Source organism: Ochlerotatus camptorhynchus, unplaced genomic scaffold (assembly GCF_037179485.1).
Source record: "Ochlerotatus camptorhynchus isolate MF236.1 unplaced genomic scaffold, CSIRO-AGI_Acam_v1.1 ptg000077l, whole genome shotgun sequence".
Lineage (NCBI taxonomy): Eukaryota > Metazoa > Arthropoda > Insecta > Diptera > Culicidae > Ochlerotatus > Ochlerotatus camptorhynchus.
Window position 1 is genome coordinate 10105369 of NW_027040567.1, and position 26123 is coordinate 10131491.

At 38.4% G+C, this 26123-nt stretch overlaps 1 protein-coding gene across 5 annotated transcripts in view; it reads right to left on the reverse strand.

Moving 5' to 3' along the window:
* Window positions 1-26123, reverse strand: part of Pur-alpha (Purine-rich binding protein-alpha) — a 64660-nt gene that overhangs the window by 17308 nt on the left and 21229 nt on the right. For 4 of the 5 annotated variants that reach the window (XM_065217571.1, XM_065217569.1, XM_065217570.1 and 1 more), the window contains one exon: window positions 4252-5289. In XM_065217571.1, coding sequence (XP_065073643.1) covers window positions 4252-5072 — 821 coding nt within the window. In that variant the 5' untranslated portion in view covers window positions 5073-5289. Of the gene's footprint in view, window positions 1-585; window positions 1228-1268; window positions 5290-26123 lie in introns of those variants that run through there. The other variant, XR_010517436.1, reaches the window with a different exon arrangement.

Below are 26123 nucleotides of genomic sequence, written 5' to 3' on the forward strand. Positions count from 1 at the left end.
AGCGTGTGAGTTATTGGACATACATTTGGATTCATGAAATTTGTTTTTTACTCATTAAAGACCATAAACATGTCTAATGTCTGCAACAGTTTGAAATATTTGTGGTAAATTTGATTACCCAAAAAAGTGTACATAATGAAGATTTGACAATTTTTCAAACATCAAAAACGCACTATTTTCAGCTCAAATCCAATTTTAATGCTTCTAACAGGCTGCTTTGAACTACCCCGCATCCGTAGATAACGCGGATCATGAGGTTTGAATGTTTTATATTTACCCGAAAAAGTGCAAAAAATTCCATAATTTCATCCAACAATTGGTCCATACCGTTGGCCAAATCGAAACTGGTAGTTTTGCCGGAAAATAGCCATCAATATTGGTCAATGGAATAGTAATCACTTGAGAAATTGTTTGGCTTTACAATAGCTTCACTCCCTTCAACAGTGATTTCTAATCTGAACAATTCAACTGTTTAGGTCAATGTGATCATTAATTGACTAAAACTGTCCGGTGACCAAAGTGAAAAAGCACCAGATTATGTGGATGACCAAAATTTCAGCCATACAAAAATGTCCCAATTGGCCACGAATATCAAGCAAACAAAACTCACCAGCTACAGTTCTCACCAAACCAAGGTGAGTTTGAGTTTCATGAGTTTTGCTTTACACCCGAACGTGACGCGAAACTACCGTCACTGCTGGCAGCAGTCACTTCGTGTTTGCCATCGGTGAAGCGTAAAGAGAAATAGCAAACTACACTTTCTCTTTCAAAGAAAACCAATGTGCAACGAAATCATCTTTGTGTCGAGTCAACTTTCAGCTTCATTTTTACATAGTGTAAATAGTCTCGCAATATCAAAGGAGCTTGTAGAATCAGTATCAAGCATATTATTTTCATTTAAGTGATTGATTTTTCCAACACTGAACAGCTGGTAAAATTTGATTGATACCGATCAAAGAAGATAATTCTCAGAATTAACAGAAATTGAAAACTGCACATGTTTAAACCTCTTTTATTTAACGTCGGTCTTTGTTCCACAATCGTGTGCCAATCACTGACGGCAATCGAGTGCCAAGGAGACGACTAATACGCCTGGAATCCATCGAACCCATCAACACATGGGTCGGAACCTTCGATGAATGTCTCCGAGCTTATCTCAAGATATTCAAACTTCGCTGAAGCATCGCTAAATTTCTCGGAACTGTGGTGAAGATATTTGAACTTTCTCTGAAGTTTCGGGAACTTTTCTGAAATTTTGGGAACTTTACAAAGATCTTCGCTGAAGTTTTTGGAACTTTGCTGACGCTCTTCTAACTAAGTTGGATTTTCTTGGGGCTTATCACAAGTACATAAACCTCTCCGAAGTTCTCGGAAATTCTCTTAATTTCTCGGAATTTCTACGAAATTTCCACAATTTTTACGGACCTTTTGGAATATCTCCGAAGTTCTCAGAACTTATCTCAAGTTCATGGAACTTCACTGAGGTGTTTTTAACTTTGCTGAAAATTTTCTAATATTTGTTAAACTTTGCTGAAATTTTCGGAACTGTGGTGAAGCATTTGGAACTTAGCATAAGGCTCTTCACAGTTCGCCTAAGCTGTTAGACCTTCACGGAATTTTTTGAAGCTATGCTTAAAATAGTTGAACTTTGCTGAACTTTTTCGAACTAGCCTGAAATTTTGTAAACTTCTTTAGAGTATCTGGGACTTTTCTAAAACTCTGGGCATTTTGCAAACATCATCGCTGAAGTTTTCGGAACTTTGATGACGCTCTTCGAAGTTAGTTGAATTTTCTTGGGGCTTACCACAAGTACATGAACCTCTCCGTAGTTCTCGGAACTTCTCTTACATTCGCACAATTTCTACGAAGTTCTCAAAATTTCTCCGGAGCTTTTGGAATTTCTCCAAAGTTTGCAGAAATTTTCGAAACTTTTCGGAAGCATTTGGAACTTATCTCAAACTTCGCTGAAGCTGATGGACCTTCACGGAGTTTCTTGGACCTTTGCTTAAAATAGTTGAGCCTTTTTGAAGATATATGAACTTTGTGGAACTTTTTCAAACTACTCTGAAATCTTTGAAACTTCTTTGGAGTTTTTGGAACTTTGCCGATTCTGGAACTCCGACTAACTTTCTGGACCATCGATGCAGATCTCGGGGCTTTTTGCAAACTTCTCTAAAATTCTCGGAAATTTTCCAAGATTTTCAAAGAAGTTCCATGAACTTTCAAAAATTTCAGCGTAGATCCCAAAACATCAGTGATGTTCATGTATCTTCACTGAAGTTCAAATGTTTTTAGCATAGCTCCAAGAAATTTAGCGAAAATTCAAGTGCTTCAGCAAAATTTCAAAAAGCTTCAGCGAAGATCCAAACTTAAGCAAAGTTAAAATATCTTTAACATGGTTCCAAGAAATTAAGCGAAGGCCTAAAGGGCCACCCACATTAGATTCGAATCTGATGCGTTGCGGCAAAGTTACGTCAACGCAGACGAATCTATTGCGGGTGGCCCTTAAGAACTACAGCAAAGTTCGAAGGACTTGAGAAAAACTCCGGAAACTTCAGCGAAGATTCAAGAAGTTTGAAACATTTTAGAAAAGTTCAAACACTTCACTCCAATAAATTCTGAGAAGTTCCAACAACTTGAGATAAGATCCAAGATTTTCGGAGAAATAACGAGAACTTGAAAGAAATTAAAGAACTTCTGAGAAGTTCCGAGAACTTTGGAGTAATTACAGTTCTTGAGATAAGCTCCGGTAGCTTCACTGAGGGGCTAATAAATTCAGGGAAGTTCCCAAAAAAGGTTCAGAAGTTGTGGCCAGCCATTTATTAAGCATAGCAAAATACGCTACGAGGGGGTAGAGAGAGGGGTTTACAATATCCTACGTCATTTATGGATCGTCCCTAAATTTAATTATTATTGCTCGATAACTTTTTCAAAGGGACGTATCAGCTTTTGTAAACAATGCATTTGATCGTCGATTTGGCGCAACTGGTAGCTCGCCCACGCATGCTAACACCACCATCAGATAGGGGAAATTTCCCCTACCTGCTAGTGGTGTTAGTAAGTGTATGCGAGCTACCAGCTACGCCCAATCGACGATGAAATGCATTGTTTACATAAGCTGATACGTCCCTTTGAAAAAGTAATCGAGATTGTAGCGCCACCACTAAACTCTTGTCCGAGTTGCACCTTCCGACGTCAAAATCCACTGTCGACATAGGAAATTCAAGTGTTGCCAGCGAAAATGTAGCGTCAGCTTTCAGTTGCATGCACATTATTCAAGCTTGATGATAGAAGTGAAAAAAATGACATCATATCAACAGCTGGACAACTTCCTCACTTACTCCGAAATGATCGGTTCTTTAACTTCAAAAATGGCAAGTAATTGGAACAACTGATCACAGATTACGCGTTATTTTGGTCTTACGAACCTCCATATGGATAGACTCAACTACTCTACTGAATGTTGCACCATTTTATCCAGCAAAATTGAGCAGTGACTGAATTTTTGCTGGTAACCGGCTCGGAGAACATCATTTTCAATTTGCCAGATAAGTCTGTTATATTAAAGCTGGAAGTTAAGACATTTCCATGCAAAATTCCGACATTTCATTGCATCTTTTTCGAAGGAAGTGCTGCCATCAGCACACCAGGAAATCCTACGTTTTTTGTTTCAGAATGCACAGGAATCGCATCTCTATGGACAGAATCGTCCGAATCCAGGGGTGGCTTGAGGATTGGCGAATTTATTGGCCGAAAATAAAATAAAAACGCACGATTTGCGTGTGAAACTGTGTGTAGGTTGTTGTGTTTTTCGCTTGTTTCCTATGTTTGTGTGTTATTATTTTCTTCGCTCGGTTTTGTTTTTTCGTCTGTGTTATTAAATTTAATTTTGTTAATTTTTTCTTCTTCTGTTTCCTTTATTTAAATCTTTATAACTGCAATTTATATTCAGATTACATCTGATCCTCTCTGTTTCTTCTATAACTATATGTATAATATATTTTATACTCTTCATTTCATCTCTACAATTTAGTATATCATCCTTCCGGAAGTGAACGAGTAAGGAAACATAACAATTAACCGAAAAAAAAATAAGAGAAAAAAAACCAGAAAAATCGTCGAGAACAGTTGAAAAAACGGGGCAAAAACCGAAAACGAAAAATAATAAAGCGTGGGGAAAAAAACTCAGCCAGGGAACAGAAACAAACGGGGGAAAAAGATCTGTTTCTCTCTCTCACGTCACTAATTTACATATTATTTGATGTTTGCTTCTGCAATGGGTTATCGGCAGTGATCGACGATGTGGTTGACTCGGACGTTTTCTTCATCTTGTCGCAGTAATCGGTCAGGATGTCACGGAACCGTGACCAGCACTTTTCCGGCACGGTGATCGCAGTCCGGAAGTTACTTTTCACCTCCGACACCCGCATGTAGATGCCCCGGCTGTTTTGCCCGATGTCAAAGTAGAAATTTTTATTATCCACACGCATGTGGCGGCCCTCCGGCAGTTCACCCTTGAACCCGCCGTCGTTCGTGCCGAACTCCTCCAGTAGATCCGTCAGGGCATCGCGGAACTCGATCATCCCCTGCGCCGGGATGGCAATCTGCGACCGGGGACCACCGCGGGTAATTGTCTGTGAAACGCGCAGAAACCGTCCCCGGACGTTTTCTTTCAGATCAAGGTAGTACCGTCGGTTGTCCTTGATCATCATCTCTGACTTTAGCTTGCCGTCTTCGGGCACGTTGTCCGGATTCGGTGGGCCCAGCGAGGCATAGTAGTCGCTGAATGTCGACAGGTGATCTCGGAACTCGGCCGCCGTGGACAAGGCCAGGAAAATCTGACTACGCCGCCCATCGGCACCGATCTCGGCCACTTTGATAAACCGGCCGCGTCGGTTCTGCTTCACATCCAGGTAGAACCGTTTCGACTGGATCTGTAGCATTTTGGTGGCCAGTTCCTGTTCGGTCTGTTGACTCTGCTGGCCAGAGTCAAAGTCCCCACCGCCCCCGCCGTCCATTTTTTGCGAGTAGTCCTTTTGGGCCCCGTCGTGTCCACTGCCGGCGTCGGACATTTCAGAAGCACCGCCGAACCAACCGAGCGTCAGATTAAAATTTATTTTCTAAGCCGCTTCTGTAACCGGGTCCCAAAAGAAAATCTAGTAGGTAGCGCGGAAAGAGTGCTACCGCTGTCGCTGCACGCACTCCCGCGCCGGGGGCTCCCTATCCTACCGAGGATGGCGGGACGTAACAGTAACGTTCAACAACAGAGTTGCCAGTCAACCGGTTGATCTAGAACAGAAAGAAAGAGTGACAGGACGTTAGTAACATTTTATTGCAAGGGCTTCTTTACTAAGAACAAGTTGAATTCAGTTGATACACTAATTTGTTTGATATTGCCCCAAAAACAGAATTCACTTTTTAAATCTATTGGAAAATTGATTACATAGAAAAGCACGGTCCTTCGGAGCAGCAAAAGCAAAACACATTATTTATTGAGACGATAACGACTTGAGAATTAGCCTTTTCCACAGCAATAAACGGTCTCATTATTGCTAGCTAGTGGCATTTTGATAATTCTATTTCGTGCTTATTCACGCATAATATCGAATGACGCTCCACAAAATGATCTTTGGCGATGGAGCAGCATGGTATTTCATATCAGAGGTTCGCTTTAATCACAACCCTACCTCGGCTTCCCGAGAAACAGACCACATAAAAAAGAGTTACCTTTAATCGAAATTTGAACTTTAAATGCTTCTTCAGTGTACAAAGAATTCCGTTTCGACAATAATGAGATTGACACCTTTGCTCTGCAGCGTCGCATAGGTAGGTACTGCTGAGATATAAAACGAAAATAATAGATTTGCTCTTTGTATTGACATTCAGAATCGATCAATTGAAGGAAATCCGACTATGATGGTTCACTAGAACGTAGGTACAATCCATCGCAAAATAAAAAAAAAGTCATCTGCAATAGAAACGCAATGAGCCCGAAGCCGCCGCTAAGGATATTGAACTTTAACATGTTATTCAAAATCAAGTAAATTCAGGGAATGCTCAATCCGATCAGCTGAATTTAATGGCAATATGTATCATCAAAGCAAAATGCCAACAATAGAGAGAGAGTTGAGATAAACATTTCGTGTTACCGTAGACGTTTTTAACTAGAAAGAGCTATCATCCTTAAAGGAAATATGAGCAAGAATGCAACTTCAATAGGTGTTGCTGTTACAAACTACGCTAATGTTGTTATTTAAATTTTTGAAGCAGGAGATTAATCCTCCAGCGCCCATAATGTAACTGTTCAAGTAAACTCATTTCCATTTATACCTTGCAATTTGGGAGTTCGTTAGTGCCCTTAAAACGCGTATTAAAAATAAACCATAGTAAAAAAAAGTCTTTTGTTTGGAACCAACTCAGGTCCAATCTTGTCCACACCAAAACAAATCAAAGTACTTTAACTAGGGGAATTTACGTATTCTCGGCAACCTAAGCAGCGACCTTCTTTCTATAGCCTTTTTCTCTAACGAACGGACACATATGCAGTATTGGTTTGTTTACAATCTATTGCTGCCAGCTGCTCTAACAATTTCAGTCGAAAGAATTGTCAAAAACTGTTTTGAAACGCTTTTACAAAGCTCCAAACTTCTCTAGTGAGAGCGAGTATTGTCGGCAACCAGTTTTTCTTCAGCAACCGTTCCATTTGAACTGCATGTAAATCTGCTGTTCTATTATCGGCAACTCGAAATCAGCTACAATTTGTAGTGCGTGTGTTTCATTTCAAGAAAACCTTGCTAGATTGCTTTTGCTCATCGGTAAAAATATAGTCAAATTGAAGCTTAAAGCATAAAGAATCGTTTGCATGCATTCAGCGTTTGTGTTTTCGTAAGAAAATCCAGTGAAAATAGTGTTTCAATTTGGGTTGCCGAAAATAGTCTGGCATGCCGAAGCCGTCATTTCCCCTATTTGTTTTTGTATTACTTCTGCGTGAAGTTAACGATTTACATAGTTGAAGATGCTTATTTCAAATAACAGACTAAAGTGGTAATTTTTATATGATAGATGAGGAGTAGAAAGTATAGGGTTGATAGTTCCGTTAGAGTACGGCAGTGTGAAAATTGTATATAGGATGGAGAGGGATGGTGAGGGGTACCCTTTTATACAAAATTCCAATTTTATAAATGGTGAAAAGTATTTCTAATAACCTTTTATTTGATATTTTAATCATTCAAATCGGACCAGTGGTCCAAAAGTTAAGATTTTTAAAAAATGTAATTTTTGGAAAAAAAAAAAAGAAAAAAATCGATTTTTTGACTACCCTAACATGGAAATGGTCACCCTAATAAGAAAAAAAATAGGGTCTAATATTTTTCGATTAGGAACAAAACTACCAATTGTTACGAAATTCTGAGAACCACTATATCGTTTTGCTATGGAATAGCTGAATGTGCTTTAGAATTTCGGATGATTGCCTTATGGTTGAATTCGTCATCATCTGATGAGCATCCATATGACTGTCATCCAAATAATGATTTGATATTTATTTGAAAATTTGCTGTAAATCACACAGCTCTCAGAGGAAAACAATTTAAGAATAAGATTACTTGCAAATGCTTCAAATTAGATTTATAATTCTATTGTTTACATTTCCATATTGAATAGCCATGAACAGTCATTCCATACGTTGGTAGAGGAAACTTCCTCCACCACGAAATAGACCATTTTTTAAGTAGTAGTAGTAAAATGTACGTTTATTTGCTGGTTTTTTTTATGTGTTAACATTGGTTTAACATTTCAATTGGTTAGTCTTTGGCTCTTCATCTTTGTTCTAGTTAATTGGTTATTCTAATGTGATGATTGCGTTTAGCGTTAATTAACAATTAATTTACGAAACAGACAATCTTCGGTTTCCACGCTTCACCATTGTTCGTACCAACCCTCTGATAGCGATGACTATGTTTCCACCTCTTATGTCAGCTCAGATAAGCAAATGACGTTCGATAGCATTATTTTCATCGTCGTTTTGGATGATTTGCGTAATGGGGCTGAACCGATACCATATGCATTTCAATTTGGGATGACAATCATTCTACAGAGAGCATTACATACACTGAACCAAATCACCCTCCATTAAGAGAATGAAACATCATTCAGTTGCATCCAGTTTCAATTTTTCTGAAAACCGTATGACAAAATCAGTCGGATGATTTTCTATTCGGAAACGTGTGATGCTTTTTTGATTGGTGAATGAACATTGACATGTTTTTGTTTGTATTTCGTTAGCAATACATATGTTAGATATAATGCAAAACGTTCAGTACGGAAACGGATGAAATATGTTTTGAGATAGTCCCATAGCTTAAATCATTTGATTTCAATTATACAATATTGTATTGCGCACTTCACACCAAACTGGACTTATAACAGCGTTTTCACTTACTAAAAAGTGTGGTAAAAGTGCACATTTCCGTAATCGGCTTGGTGCCTTTGGTGCACTTATTCCTTGGCTAGTAAGCAATAAGTGCACCAAAGACACCAAAACGATTTGACCGAAACGTGCACTTTTATCACACTTTTTAGATTATTTAAGCAATCCAGTTTCAGTTGCAATCAGCAATATAACCGAATAAAAATGATAACACACGTTATGTGAAAGCTTGAGTGCACAGTTGTTATATGTTTTCAAATGTTTTAAGATAATTGAAATGCTCAGATGTAAGTATACGTATCATTTTGCTAACCCACATGTATTTAATGTTCAAGAATGTCAGCATTATGAACGGTCAGCGCTACTGGAACATCCAGAACGTTGTGGTCGACCAATTTTACAAACGAAGCCAGAAGATAAGTTTCCTTCCAGATACACATGCACGATGAGACTATTGTAGTTTTCTCATTCTTTCCCAGGCCCATATCAACTACGGATACTCGCTCCTGTAATGACATCGTTGACAACTCCTGGGAGTTCTACGAAGCCAACATCAATCTGCTGTATAACAACATCTTTGACAGTCGGTTGGCTCTACCTCGCCATCATCATTCGTCTCTCAAGGACCTACCTCAGTTGAAATCCCAACTTGTTAATAATATAATCATAAATAAATTGTAAATATGACTAGATGTTTGACCTGATTTTCAACCGAAATTCCATCATACAATTTCATTTTATAATTAGTTGAAAATAATAGGATTATCCTATGATTTATGACTACTTAGGTTTTTGCAAATCGATCTAAAATCATCCATTTATTCATTTTCCAACAGATGATCATCTCAAAATCTTCTGATAATAGTTAAAGGGCTTGAGTGAGGCAATAATCATGCGATGCCAGGATGATGTTTTGGTTCAGTGTATTCTAACTGAGGTCCGTTCGCTTATCGTATCAATGTTCATCCTGTATTCTAGAAGAGCATCATCTGATTATAAAACAACCGTCGATTTGAATAGTCTGAAGTTTCATTCGAACAGAGGATGATGTTTTGGTGCAGTGTACAGGGTGATTCGGAGTAGCTGTCACTGATTGGACATGTAGACACCAAAATTTAGATTCAAGTTCCAGCAAACTGAATTACTGAACTGGTTCCAGCAAAATCACATATCACCGACCTGAGTGGTGCGAAGACGGACCTCAAAATCGAACCACTTTCGAGCTGTCAAATCGAACCACTTTTTTATCATTGTGGTTCGTTGAAATAGATAGAAGTATTGTTATCGTCCAAAATAAAAAATAAATATTTTTCAGTAATGTTTTTGATCTTTTTGATAACGTGATTCGAAACGACTCAAACAATTAAAAATAACAGTATTATTGCGTATTTTGGACCAAAGTAGACTCCTGCGCTGAAAAAAAACCCCTCCGATTTTTTTTCGCTCAGGAACGACTGTGACTTCGGAGAACGTTCTAAGGAGATTTGTGATGATAGTACAAAAGTTCCAGGAAATTTCAACAGATTTTTCCCGCGACAGAAGAGGTTTCAGTGGATATTTTAGTTGCTGCCAGCGAGGTTCTACGGGGGTTCTATAGAGTTTTCATGTTCGAGTTTCACACGATTTGGAGGGAAGTCAAATCGTTGCCATTGGAGGTCCCAGGGAATTTCGACAGCACTTCCATAGATATCGTCGGCCACATTAAATTTGCATCTGATTTGCAACAATTTATACAAATAAAAATTACTATGTTTGATTGCAAGTCAGGTAGAGGATGTGTCAGGGTTTTATTCTTTCTTGACTTCCCTGAAATGAAAAGTATATTTTGCAGACAATTTATAATTGCAAAAGTGAGCAAAACACTTCATTCTGAATTTTATTCCACTCCGTAAAAACTCCAGCTATGAACAATGTCAACAAACAATCACAAAGTCACGAATCGGCTCTGCACAAAAAGCCGTTTGACACTTCTCTCTACCAACCGACGGTGATGAAACGTTTATTTCAACACTACCAACATGAAGAAAATTTCACTTCGCACCACTCAGGTACTATCCTTTCACTCCTCTGAAAGTTCCAATAAGAAACTGTCAATATTTGTCGATTTCTCGACGGTTCCGTCAACGGCAATAATGTTGTAACTTTTTGACAGGACACAGAAAATACACAGGACAACATGATAACGAATTAATGGAATTGAATCAAATCGATTGTCGACTGCGTGGAATTACCACTCGTGTTGAATAACCCACGTTCATGGTATGCAGTTTCCCATATATAAAATATTATGCTGATGTTTTGGTCATCCTTCCTAAAGGAAAAACTTGCATATATTATTTAATTTGCGTTACGTGTAGGCATGTGAAACGCAAATAGTATTTATTTTATTTTAAAGTAAAAAAAAAACACATGATTGTGCTTGTGATTTTGTAGCAAACGAACATCCATATAGACGAAGCCTGGCTAGTGATTGGCGACTGAAAAATGATACTTTTTTATTTAGTTAGATATCCATTTTATATCACACACGAAGATTTAAACAAAATGGCAACACTGCATGTGTGAAGGTGCATTGTGAGTCAGTCGGTCTAAATGACGTACGTTCTCCCTCCTCTTGGATAGGGGAAGAATATTGAGAAAGTGAAATGAAAATCAGTTCTCAACAATACTCGTCATCAAAAGTGGACCCTACACGATTGCTTTTATTGACAATAATCGTATTGTTAAAACATTCTATATTGACGTCAATATATCGAGATTGACAATATTTCTGAGTTCACATCATCAATATTATTGTCAATAATTCCCCTTCGCGTCAATATATTGATGCGTGTGGGGTTTGCTAAACCATCGTCATCAATATTACCTTTTCAATAATAATGTCAGTATGTCAATTTATTGTCAATATATTGACCAGTGTAACAAACGCTTTAGTGTATTGTCATTAATGTTGTCAATATTTATATATTGATTATTGGAAGATTGCCGCAAAAGCTCAACGCAGATGTCGCCACTGCATGATGATGATAATGTTGACAGACTGCATATAAAATTCGTGAAAATTAGCATTAAATCATAATTTTCATCAAGCCTACGTGAAATCCTTCCAATATAACATTCGAATTGAAGAAGAAAACGTTTTTACGATCAGACTGATGTGCATCTTTGACTTTTCCAGGTGAACTTTCATAAGATATATTCATTTCATTTCACGGCTCCATCAATGCTGCATCGTAAATATGATGGTAAACAGAAGTAAATTACTCAATTACTCAAAATAAAGATGATTTGTCATCTTGTTATCACTTTGAAGACCATCTAGCACCATTTTATAGTATGGTGCGTGTTGAGTAAATCAAGTTCCGTTGCGTTTTCCGTCGAAAATTGTGAGTATCAATCTGTTTACCTAAAAAAGGCTAAAATGAACATTTATCGAATATTGGCGTCCTATACAACCATTTTCATTATCACCAGCATGATACAATCTTTCCTAATACCCCGTTCACATTACAACGTATATCACGTGATATACGCTGTCTTGTAATGAGCACTCATACATCTAGTTTTCACTGGAAATCATATGTATGAGTGCTCATTGCAAGACAGCCTATATTACGTGATATAGGCTGTAATGTGAACGGGGTATAAGTAAATTCACTTAATTTCCACTTTTATCCTAGTGGAAATCGCACATATTCACCATTTTCCGAAAAATGCAGCTGCGCAGGAGGTAACCTCTCCCTGTGGGTGCAAACTTGTTATGCATAATTTTCCATGAAAACATCTCCGATCCATACCGAAATAATAACAGTTAGTTTGCAAACACGTTTTCTTACACGATTCAAGCAAAAGTATCCACCGGAAATTATTAGTTTTTCTTTATGGACCGATTTGCCCCAAAAATCGTCTGTTTTACTTGGAGAATTTGGAAACTATCCTCCTTCTAGTAGTTCTCACTTCGAAATGTAGGTGGCGAAATCTTGGAAAAGTTTCACTGCAAGACGCCAATATTGTAAATAAAATTGACAATACGATGTTTGTCAATGTATTGACATATGTAATGGGCGCTTTACGTTAAGCAAAGTAAAATTTTTGGCCCGGGATTTTTACGTAAGTTTCATCGTCCATCAAAATACATCCGTTATACTTTGTCAGAACATGCTCGTACAGCTTCCTTGCAGGTTTTTGTTTCAGCGTCCTGTTGGGACATTCGTGTTGCTGGCATGGTACGACCGGAAACTTTCTCGCATACAGATTCGCCGAACTGTACTATGTGCCACCGGAGATCCCAGGGTTCTTTTGGACTGCCCTTATGACCTTCGCTCGTAGTTTTCGGTCATACACACTTAGAAATCATCGCTTACTTCGGTAATTTTACCGAAATCTGAACAGCTGAACTTTTCGGTAAAATTTATGCAATTCAATTCAATTGCTTTTCAGCTACTTTGAAACTAAATCTCCACTAAAATGACAAAATTTGATCATTTTAACAAGGTTGAACATTAGACTGATGCAAATTTTGACATTTTCGCTCCACAGTGCTCAAACGGTTCAAAATCGGGTCCTGATTAGTCTCCCAAAATTTGAACTCATTTGAAAAGAAACTGACTTCGCACAAACCATTTGAAGTTTATATGGAAATTACTATGGGAAATCCAAACTTTTTGTTCATTGTCTTCTTACCTTTTTCCATATGGCACTGTTCAAAAATTCAAAAGCTATACTTATGGAAAATTTTCTCAGCTTCAACTTAGCAGAATGTAGTTGTTGAGCCAAACGTCAAATAAAATAGTTATTAATTGTTTAAGAGATTGATAATCTTATGGCATGATCAAGCAGTTGTTTTGTGAGCAACACTGTATCTTGCAGTGTGACATAGTAGCCATGATTTTTGTGCTCTATTCCAAGCGCCAGAAACACCAACGTTGCCTGCTGAACAGTTGATTGAGCATAATCGTAAGACATTAGTGGCTTGAATTATTGATAACTTTTGATGCTAACATTATATTGAAAAGTGGTTCAGCACAAAGTTGTAGCTGAGAAAATTTTCTACGAGCTCAGTTATCATTTTTTAAAGCAGAGCTATATGGTAAATTGTTATATGGATATGAACAAAACATTTGGTTTTCCCATAGTAATTTCCATATAAACTTCAAATGGTTTGTGCGAAGTCAGTTTCTTTTCAAATGAGTTCAAATTTTAGGAGACTAATCAGGACCCGATTTGGAACCGTTTAAGCACTGTGGAGCGAAAATGTCAAAATTTGCATCAGTCTATTGAACATGTTTTTATATTATTTTCAAATTCAATAGCCTTTAAAATGAAGGTCAAAGTTTTACCGAACGTTTGTTTTGTATTGCACGATCAAACGTTAGTGTTTCCCGGTAGCGTTTAAGCACGGTATTTACAGTCGATTTTGGAAATTTGAGAGCCTTTGCATTCATTCCTCCTGACCACGTTGAATTTTGCACATGAGTGTGCAGATTTTTTTCACGTCTGTCATGTTGTATCTTCGATAACTTTTGAACAAGTATATGAATCCTGATGAAATTTTGGTAAACCTTCCTAAAGGAAAAACTTGCATATATTATTTAATTTGCGTTACGTGTAGGCATGTGAAACGCAAATAGTATTTATTTTATTTTAAAGTAAAAAAAATTACATGATTATGCTTGTGATTTTGTAGCAAATGAACATCCATATAGACGAAGCCTGGCTAGTGATTGGCGACTGAAAAATGATACTTTTTTATTTAGTTAGATATTCATTTTATATCACACACGAAGATTTAAACAAAATGGCAACACTGCATGTGTGAAGGTGCATTGTGAGTCAGTCGGTCTAAATGACGTACGTTCTCCCTCCTCTTGGATAGGGGAAGAATATTGAGAAAGTGAAATGAAAATCAGTTCTCAACAATACTCGTCATCAAACCATCGTCATCAATATTACCTTTTCAATAATATTGTCAGTATGTCAATTTATTGTCAATATATTGACCTGTGTAACAAACGCTTTAGTGAATTGTCATTAATGTTGTCAATATTTATATATTGATTATATTGTAAGGAAAATTGACAATACGATGCTTGTCAATGTATTGACATATGTAATGGGCGCTTTACGTCAAGCAAAGTAAAATTTTTGGCCCGGGATTTGTACAAAGTTCATTTTTACGTAAGTTTCATCGTCCATCAAAATACATCCGTTATACTTTGTCAGAACTTGCTCGTACAGCTTCCTTGCACGGTTTTTGGCAACCAGGTTTTTGTTTCAGCGTCCTGTTGGGACATTCGTGTTGCTGGCATGGTACGACCGGAATCTTTCTCGCATACAGATTCGCCGAACTGTACTATGTGCCACCGGAGATCCCAGGATTCTTTTGGACTGCCCTTATGACCTTCGCTCGTAGTTTTCGGTCATACACACTTAGAAATTATCGCTGACTTCAACAATTTTACCGAAATCTGAACAGCTGAACTTTTCGGTAAAATTTATGCAATTCATTTCAATTGCTTTTCAGCTACTTTGAAACTAAATCTCCACTAAAATGACAAAATTTGATCATTTTAACAAGGTTGAACATGTTTTTATACTATTTTCAAATTCAATAGCCTTTAAAATGAAGGTCAAAGTTTTACCGAACGTTTGTTTTGTTTTGCACGATCAAACGTTAGTGTTTACCGGTAGCGTTTAAGCACGGTATTTACAGTCGATTTTGGAAATTTGAGAGCCTTTGCAATCATTCCTCCTGACCACGTTGAATTTTGCACATGAGTGTGCAGATTTTATTCACGTCTGTCACGTTCCATCTTCGATATCATTTGAACAAGTATATGAATCCTGATGAAATTTTCGCTACTTAAGATCCACATTTAATTAATTAGAGTAAATATTACTCACTTTGTTAAATTAATGTTACTCAGTTTTTGACATTCAGCATACAAATACGAAACTGAGTAAAAGTTACTCACTTTAGAGTAAAATCTGACGAGCGTGTAGATACTATAGATTCCATAGATAAGCGGAGACGAAGTAGAATGCAGTCAATCGAACTGTCAGTGTAGCCACACGAGCATGACGTCATTATGGTGTTTTTGCAGAGGAAGTATTGCAATATTCTGAGCAAATTATTATTTAATTAATTTCATTCTATTTTTTTTTTCTTGAATAAATTATAAATCGAATGTATCGCCATACCCGACAATCTTACGCTGCAAATACGGTGCTGCGGTTGGATGGAAGTCTGATGAAAGACCACATAACGATTTCCACACTCCACATTTCCATTTATTTCACGAACAACGGAAGACGGAAATATTACGCAAACCACTCTTCTATTCATTGTTGCAAAGATTTGCTTTGCATTTCATTTTGAAAATTCCCGCACAAAGCAAAGCTGCAGAACAGCTCTTGATGGCATGAACATTTTTCACGGATGCCAGTAAGAGTATTTATTTTTCATGGTTGCCAAAAGCACTTTTTGTGCCTCCGCTTATATGTGGAATCCATAGTATTTATAGTGGGAACAATTTAAGCTGAACTTTGAATTATGTCCTAAGTAACATTGACAGATTCTCTTCGTTGGCCTTCTCTTTGTATCCCCATCGCCATGTAAATACATTCTCAGGTATTTTCAGCAAACTGATCGAGCTGACCACGTTACAAAGAGTTATTGTACTTAATCCTTAAGGTATACAGCTTCTTTGGTATCTGAATAGTTTCAGAAATATCTTCAGGAGCCCTGTTTTCAATCCAAATATTTTCGATCACTGTATGAAGTTCGTTCATATATTTACTCTTCGGGTACATTTTTCAACAATTCCACATTTAAACCGTCTGGTCCCGGGCAAGTACCACTTCTGAAGTCTTGGATGTTCGCTTAATGTCCATCTTTGATGGCGCAGGGATGTACTCACCAGCTTCAGGAAGAATGGGGATGTTATGATGAGTCAGTACAGTATGAGTTCGCATCCAACTGAGCTCAAATTTTGGGAGGATGATCAGGACCTGATATAGAATCGATTGCGTCTGGTGGAGCAAAATATGTATTTTGAATAACCTTATTATAGGCCTTTTTTGTGTTATGCGAGAATTATGTCACGTGGTACTGTCTCACGTTTTTCATATACCTTACATTGCTTATCATAGAATTTTGAACCCTCTTTCCCCCCTTGAGCTTACCCTTACCCCCATTAGAGTGTTGCGAAATTAAGGGATCATCCCTAGGACCTATTGGAATGTTCATCTAGATTTATGAAACCTATGTTTACCTTTGTGGTGGACCAAAGTCTCCTGAAGAGTCACGTGTGATATTTAGAACGGGTATCAGCTGTGATATACTGGTACTTGCGATGGGCATGTATATAATGTCCATCGAAGTCTGACTTATACTGTTATCAAAAATCCATGCAAGCGTTCAATCGTTATGACCATTTTTTAAACCGACTGTTACTCTGAATCACCGTGTAGCTAACAAATGACGTTGGAGGTTTAAATATTATCGTCATTAAACTGAATTAGAACATAATAATTAAGTCCATAAATAAATTTTCTTAAAAACAATCGTTATTAGTTTGCTTGACGCACGTTTTACTGTTGCCTTGGACTTTGTAATTTAATTAAACAATACACTTTGAAAGCATTCATTGATTACTTAACGCTAGGAGAGAAGATTGTTGACGTTACACAACTCATTCAAGTCCTTTTATGACATTATCCTTAAGCGAAAACAAAATGTTAAAAATATGTTGGTGAAATGGTTTTGATAAACCATCATGCTGCCGTCGTGTAACAAAATGTGACGTACACGCAAAAACCAAAATTGTTCAGGAGAGTCAGTTTTTCGATCGATCCATAAAAGCATATCAGTCCCATCTGGGAAAAAACAGCAAGCCGAGACGACTTTCTTCTTCTTCGTATTGTAAGCTTATTGCTTATCGCATATCAGCCCATTGCGTGCTCTCAACTTAGTGTTCTAGATGCACTTCTGTAGTTATTAACTGACAGCTTTCGATGCCTGTACCATTTTTGCATTAGCATAATTGTGTGGCATAGAGTCAGCAATGTCGATAATTTTTCCAACCAGAAAAATTCCTAGACTGGATCGGGAATGGAACCCAGCCACCTCCAGCATGGTCTTGCTTTGTAGCTGCGCCTTTACCGACTGAGCTAAGGGAGGCACGTCGACACGAACGCTGCTAAAAGTTTATTTCCCCGTAGACTCTTATGGATGTGGTAGCCTTGTTTTGGATTTTTTTACGATATTTTCTTGAACAAAACATGCGAAGCATGACGACTGTATCAAAACCGAATACTTCATCATGTCTCAATAGTGATAGAGTAATACCATAGAGCTAACTCTAAGACTAGTAGGTCCCGAAGAAACGTGCTCAACTTTTTGGCTCAGCTCTGGTACTATCTTCGGTCCCAAGCTAATCGATGCATTCCTCGAAACATAGGAAAATCCACGAACCCCTCATTTTATCTGTCAAACTTTTATAGCAAACCAAAACAAACATAGTGTAGTACTAGAATTTTGACTAGAATGAGGTACGTTAATCGATTTGCTTGGGACCAATAGGCTAGTCAAGTAGTGAGCCAATTTCAAATCGATAGTTTCCACCGGTTGATAATACGACATGCACTAAACTTAAGACACGTGGTATACCACAATAGATCAAATAACTGATCGCAGTAGATTTATGTCCCGTACAGAGGAAAAAAAATAACCCTTATTGACAAAGTCCTGTAAAGAAGATGTTATTTTTTTTTGCAATTTTCATCTACAAACGTCACACAGTGGGACGAAATCAAAAATAGTGAGATAGGGCAGAGCACTACTTCGGCCTAATCGCCCATTTTGGGCCTATCGAACAGAAAACTTCAAATAAGTCCATGATTTCAGAGTTAACAAGTCAATTATGCGTTTGGTACGATACTTTATTTAATAAGCTACCGAACGAAGTAATGAGAACGCGTGATATGAAGGTTTGCACCCATTATTCTCAAAAACAAAACAAGCGCTCCGACCGAATTCATTTTTATCTTCATCCGAAAGGCCGAAGTGAATTCATTGGCATTTCAATGATGTTTCAATGCGTTAGGCCGAGTTTAGAATCCGTAGGCCGAGTTTGGCGTCAAGAAGCAGTGTTAGACTTTTGACAATATGTCAACGATTGGTTTGTCTTCATAAAATCTTACGGTATGTACGGAAAGGTAAATAAATTTGAAAGCCATCAGTAACAATAATATTCCGTTTGGTGCTTAACTGCGCTATATTAAGAAAGACTAAGTGCGGGTTGTGCTTAATAGGCCGGAAATGGGGTAGTTAACCCTATGGCTATTTGCGACGAAACTATTGAGTGTAGCATTTTGATGTGTTTGTCTTCATTTTTTGAATACCTTAATGAGAAGTGAACATTTTTGATTAAGGACGGTATACACTAAGATAAAAAAATATATCTTTTTATGTCTTGTTGAAATTGATCAACACCTGTGGAAACATTGTAGATGAAGTCTTTTTAAGAAACTTTTTCGAAGGCGTCAATTTTCTATCTATCAAGTGAACGAAGCTATAGGGTTAAAATGGAGTACTAACGCTAGTACCCCCTTGAAAACCGGCTATATACAGCTGAACAACGGCTATACCAGTGTTTGCAAGTTCCGACGAGGCCCGTATATAGCCAAAATGGCGAAATAACGTGCCTATGGTTACTTGAGAAATGATTAGGATCGTTTCGTTTCCCATACAAAATTTAAAATTCTCCCGCAAATCGAGATTATAACCAAATTCGTTCAAATTTTGCCCAGTTGTAGGGGACCAGAATAAGCATTGAAAGAGCAGTGGGAAAATTCATTAGGCATCCCCTTGGATCCCCCTATGAAATGTGTATGTAACAGCAGACTAGAAGATGCTGAACAAAATAACGTTGAGATTAGCTGCTAATACCTGCTAACCTGCAAGATATACCCCCTTACATTTTTTTTTTTCTTTATTTGAGAGATTTTTAGCCATAGGCTAGTTCATCTCTTAATACCCCCTTACAGATAGCGTTAAAAAATATAAAAAAGGGGCTTAAATACTTAAATCAAAGGGATACCGTTTTGTTCTTTGCAGCAAAAATGTGCAGTTTTAGAGCACTTACAACTTTGTAGAACATTGAAAAAATTGTAAAATTCAAACTTAAAAGTTATGGTAAAAAACGGCTTTTAAGGGGGTACTACCGTTTGTACTCCATTTTCACCCTATAACTTCGTCCACTTAAGAGATGGAAAATTGACGTCTTCGACAAAGTTTCCTAAAATGACTTAATCTACAATGTTTCCATAGATGATCATCAATTTCAACAAACATTCGTATGATGAATAATGACCCAAACTCAAGTTTTTTTGTTGTCGTTATACACTGAATTTCAAAATGGAAAAAGAAATTAGCATTTACCATAGTGATGTATACGTCACTTTGTCCTCAAACGGCAGTACGGTATGACTATTATGGTTACATAATTCTCCTGTAGATACGCCAAGAAAAGTTTTCTTCTTGAATATTGTTCTTGAAAAGTTCCACATTCATATTTTTTTCGATACAACAAACAGTCTAATTCTAAGTACTTATTGTGACCATGACTGAACCAAAACTCCCTGGTAAACTAGCATATCAGCATAAAACCTCTGAACTGTGTCGCATGGCCAACATGTTACCGGGTAATCGGAGGGCTTCGCGAACAAAGTATGGTAAACCAATGAAAATTCACATTTCTTAAAACATTTATTTTGCCCTTTACTGCGGCGTGCTGGAGTGGGTTTTCACAGATGTGTGGCGTGTAATCGAGAGTTTACTTAAAACGCCGCACTTACTGCAGCAGCTGAATCTCCTTTGGCATCACGACGCTGGCATTGATCGACACGGCTGCTCGTGCACTACCGTGTGGCCAGAAAGTTGCGGCACGGGCTGCAGTGATGGATTTGGAAGATGACGAATCCGGAGGAAATTTTTCTCAGCCAGGCGTCTTCCTTCATTGACACAATCGACTGACCATGACAAGGCCACCTTGAACGGGCCGAGCAGGGACAACTCTCTTATGATCACATATTGCATTTAAGAGGAAAATAGCCACCAGCAACTTTTGATGCTTTTTCCAGCATAAACACAATAAATACATCACAGGTTTTTCCGTAAAATGATCTTTATAAGCTCACCTTTTATTCAAGCAGCATCTCAAAACTGCTTTAGAAAAACATTGCATTTTATTTCGGCTTAGAACTACGACACATACAAAGTCATCACAATAACAATAAATCTCAGCGCCTAATTTAGCACCGCTTATTTCAATCACTTTCAGAAGGGATACAGAATTTTACCTATTCTCACTACATCAGCACATAAATCTACTTTGATAATTTAATCAGTTTTAGACGATTTTTCCCGAAAATTGCTGAAAACTGCTTAATTATCCGCGGTTTGCCGGTGAGCAACGAACAATTACAACAAGACTGACACAGGCGCATAGTATGGAAGTATGTGTTAAGCTAGGCATCCCCTGGGATGAAGTAGCAGATAGCACACACGGAATTTATTTTATAGCTTGTTCTTCTTGTTATGAAAATTTGTGCTAAATATTTTTACCTAAACCTTGGTTAATGGTATCTCAATATTGATTTGAGTAGGGTACATGTCCCTAACCTCGGTCTGATATGAAACCGTCAATTACATTTTAAGTCATGTATCTTATTTAATAATTGAGCTGCAAAAGATTTCACTGTCAACATGCAAGCTTAGATATTCTTATTATTTGGATATTAGTTAAGCACGACTGAAAATTGTAAAACTCAGTATTTTAACATGAAAACTCTCCAGGTACGTGGATGTAATGTCGGTCTGCTGTACTCAAATTGGGTCTATAAATGGATGCAACTTCGGCCTATCGCAGATGACCTACAAAGGTCCGGCATGTGAAATCACGCTACTTTTTCACTCCTTATCATTCACCCCATTGACGAGTGCACGGATGGATTTGAGTTCACTCACTCGACAAAAAGTGACACAACAGCGGGGCCCTGTTTACTAAAAATGAACACATATATGTTCATTTTTAGTAAACAGGGCCCCGCTGTTGTGTCACTTTTTGTCGAGTGAGTGAACTCAAATCCATCCGTGCACTCGTCAATTGTTAACGTCACTCACACTTCTCGCGTAAAGGCCGGCGCACAATGGATAAGTTTTCTGGTTTTTTGACAGTTAGCCGAATTATTATCTGTCAAAAAATGCGGAAACTTATTAGCGCCCCTCGGAGTCACTTTATATGGGAGCGAGCTGTCAGTTTGTTAGTTCAGTGTCAAACAGTGATGTTGTTATTTTGCTTTAAATCTTGATTTAAAAATCGAGATGAAAGTGTGTGGGTTCGAAAAAAATATCGCTGTGCTCAGAAAACGAAGCTTATTAAATACTATACATTTTTCAAAATTAAAGAACCCAATTAGCGGGCTTGTTGATTACTTGGGTGATGAGGAAGAAAGAGACAGTGTTTTCTTTCCAGTTGATCCAGATAACATAAATCACGATGCTTTTAGAATCAATATAAAAGCCAAATAGATCATCTTACGACCACACATACGACGAACTGTCAAGTCAATTCTAGAACAACATGTGATGCCTATGTTCCAAATGTAAACAATGGATTTAAACGTCGATTTCTCGCGAGTTAAGACTCATTCAGGCAAACCAACAGCAGCATCTGGTAGAGTAAGTTTGCTCTATCAAAATTAGTTTGCGTGGACGTGTTGTGATTCATAAGCAGTCGTGTAAAGTCATTATTTACATTCGGCTCATAGGACCTTATAACATGCTGGTCTAGAAGTAATAGTCCGAAGGGCCTAATCGGAATTTTAATGCACGGCCGATGCGATCGACTGAAAATTGAGTGGTTTTTCACTCATAATCGCAAAAATGTAGGTCACTCATGACTGAGTAATAGGGGAAATGGCTCTAATGTTGGCCTATGGATCTAAGATTGGGCCCATCACTAAAAATCTGCTATTTATCAATTTTATCTAGATGAACGCGTCATTGGGACGGTACTAATGGATATTTCTGGTCGCAATTGAAAAATTAGTCGATTGCTGAATTTATGTATGGGCCCAAATTAGGGGCATTTAGGCCGACATTAAAGGGTGTCCACGATGAAATTGCCACACTATGAAATTGCTCTAACTTTTTAACCGTTGGGTAGAATTTAATGATTTGGGTGGATTTAGTTCATAGTGCATTATTTACATCCTGCAAGTTTTAAAGTCCTGTGATCAAAACTCGCGGAAATAGAGTCGAAAGAACAGCTCGTGCGTGATAAAATCTTGCGCATTCATCACGAGAACAAGGATCTCTCGCATCGTTCCATCGCTAAAACGTTGGGAATCGCGAATTCCACGGTGTCGCGAGTGATTAAGCGGTTCGAGGAACGGTTGACCACCGATCGGAAGCCCAGAAGTGAAGGAAAAAGTATTCCGTACAACACCAAAAATCACAACCGCGTAGTTGGGGCCTTAACCGAAATCCGAACGCCTCCGTTAGGGATGTGGCTAAGAAGCTGCACCTAAGCCGAAGTTTTGTCCAGAAGGCCAAAACTAAGGCTGGGCTTCGAACGTTCAAGGTACAAAAGGCCCCTAATCGCGACGAGAAGCAGAACAAGTCCGCCAAAACCCGTGCCAGGAAGTTGTACCTCAACATGCTGACGAAAGTTGAATGCTGCATCATGGACGACGAAACATATGTGAAGGCCGACTTCAAACAGATCCACGGCAACCTATTTTTCACGGCCAAGAATAAGTTCAGCGTTCCGGAGCATGTCCGCACTCAGAAGATGTCCAAATTTGCGAAGAAATTCCTGGTTTGGCAAACCATCTGCACGTGCGGGAAGCGGAGTGCACCTTTCGTGACCCAGGACACGATGAACGGACAGGTGTACATAAAAGAGTGCCTCCAGAAGCGGCTGCTTCCTCTCCTGAAGGCCCACAACGTCCCAACAATCTTCTGGCCGGATTTGGCCTCATGCCACTACTCCAAGGACGTGCTGAAGTGGTATGCGGACAATAAGGTCAATTTCGTGCCGAAAATGTTCAACCCTCCCAACACTCCGGAGCTCCGCCCCATCGAGAAGTACTGGGCGATTATGAAGCAGCACCTTCTTAAACGACATAAGGTAGTGAAGACAGTCGAGGAACTGAAGAAAGTATGGGTTTACATGCAAAAAACGGTTGATTCACAGGTTGTGCAGAATCTTATGGCCGGGGTTAAGGCCAAGGTGCGGGCATTTGCGTATGGACTGTAAATAAAATACGAGTAAAATGGTAAAATGAAGTTTAATATTTATTTCTCAATCCCTGAAAATTTGATGGCAATCGGATGAAAACTCGAATTTTGCGAATCAATTTTGTGTGTGGCAATTTCATCGTGGACACCCTTTACATCCATTTCCCCTATGTTCTTCACTTTTCCTCATAAATCTGCTCGAATATGAAGAAATTCGACGAAAATTTTACTCAGTCTACGAGTATACTAATGGACTGAGTGAAACATATCTCGATTTTCCTTATATTCAAAACGGTTTTCCAGGAAAACCGAGGAAAATTATACTCAGTCGTTAAGTGACCTGCGTTTTTGTGAATTTGAGTGAACTGTACTCAAATCTAAGTCAAATTCGTTGGGTCATTCGTGACTTGTCCGGGGTGAGATTTGAACTCGTGACTTTGGCGTGCGAGGTATGAATGTTAACCACTACGCCGGGGTCGCCCCCTACTGATTAATTCTAAATCCTATAAAATTTTGTTGAAAATATCTTTCATTTCGATCAATATTCATTTTTGGAATAAACATCACTGTTACTGTTACCCAGTGAGTGACAATGATGAGAGGGAAATGGATTAGTATGTTTTAACAGAAAGTTAATCATTCTGTCCTTAAGAACCAACCGGGCAAGCACCCCCTTTTGAACATCAATAACATACTGCGACACTCTCTAACACACTTCCACCAGTGATGATTACTAGAGACGCATAATGAATTATAGTCATGAGATATATTATATATTTTACGCAATGACTGCAGCCAGCTTGCCTGACATAACTGATAATATTGTTGTTAACACTCCGAATACGATGCCTCCGAAAAACGTGTAACGGCAAGTTTGCAATGGCACAACTTAGCCATTTCTTAATGAATTTCAAAAATTGTGGTACCTTTAGAATTCCTAGGGTTTCTAGATGATTTTGATTGCAAAAAACTTGAAAATAGAGTCGTCTACTTTTTTAAAAAGCGAAAAGAGTTGTTACACGTTTTTTTGAAAGGTGTGTTTGTAGGGTTTTGCAAGTGGCGCAAGATCTGTAATTTAGATTAATGGGCACAAATGTTCACAATTAGCCAGAATACAGTCATGGTTCCTATATATGGATCCTGGAGACAACGGAACGGTCCTCGAAAAATCCGGAACATCCGTAAAAATGGTCAATCAATGATCCTGATCCTAGAGCTCTGCGGTTTTTTTGAAAACATTAGGAACTGTGATATAAACAAATATTTGGGGTCGTGACATAAACATGTACCTGGATGGCCATGGGACCGTCCTCCGGAAGATCCGGAACATCCGTAAAAGTGGACAATCCATGAAACTGATCCTAGAGCTCCGTGTTTTTTTTTAACATTAGGATCTGTGATATAAGAATGAATTTGGGTCATTGACCCAGATGGCCATGGGATCGTCCTCCGGAAGATCCGGAACATCCGTAAAAGTAGTAAATCCACGATCCTGATCCTAAAGCTCCGCGTTTTTTTATAAACATTAGGAACTGTGATGATAGAAATAATTTGGGCTTGTGACATAAACATGAACCTGGATGTCGATAGGACCGTCCTCCGGGAGATCCGGAACATCCGTAAAAGTGATCAATCCATGAAACTGATCCTAGAGCTACGGGTTTTTTTTAACATTAGGATCTGTGATATAAGAATGAATTTGGGTCATGGACCAAGATGGCCATCGGACCACCAGCGGAAGATCCGGAACATCCTTAAAAGTAGTAAATCCACAATCCTGATCCTAGAGCTCCGTTTTCTTGAAAACATTAGGAACTGTGATGATAGAAAGAATTTGAAGAAATGATAGAAATTTGAAAGAATTTTTGACCATTTTTAAAGATGTTCTAGATCTTGCGGAGGACGGTCCCATGGCGTTCTAGGTACATGTTTATGTCACGACCGCAAATTAATTTATATATGACAGTTCCAAGTGATTTCGAAAAAAACCGTGGAGCTCTAGGGTCAGTTTCATACAATGACCACTTTTACGGAATTTTCAGATCTTGCGGAGGACGGTCCGATGGCCATCTGGGTCCATGTTTATGTTACGATCCCAAATTCATTCTAATATCGCAGTTCCTAACGTTTTCAAGAAAACCAAGGAGCTCTAGGATCAGTTTCGTGAATTTTTCACTTTCACGGATGTTCCGGATCTTTCGGAGGACGGTCCCATACCCATCAAGGTCCATGTTTATGTCACGACCCCAAATGCATTCTATCATCTCAGTTCTTAGTGTTTTTTTTTCAAAAACTGCGAAGCTCTAGGATCAGTTTCATGGGTTGATCACTTTTACGGATGTTCCGGATCTTCCGGAGGACGGTCCTATGGACATCCAGATTCATGTT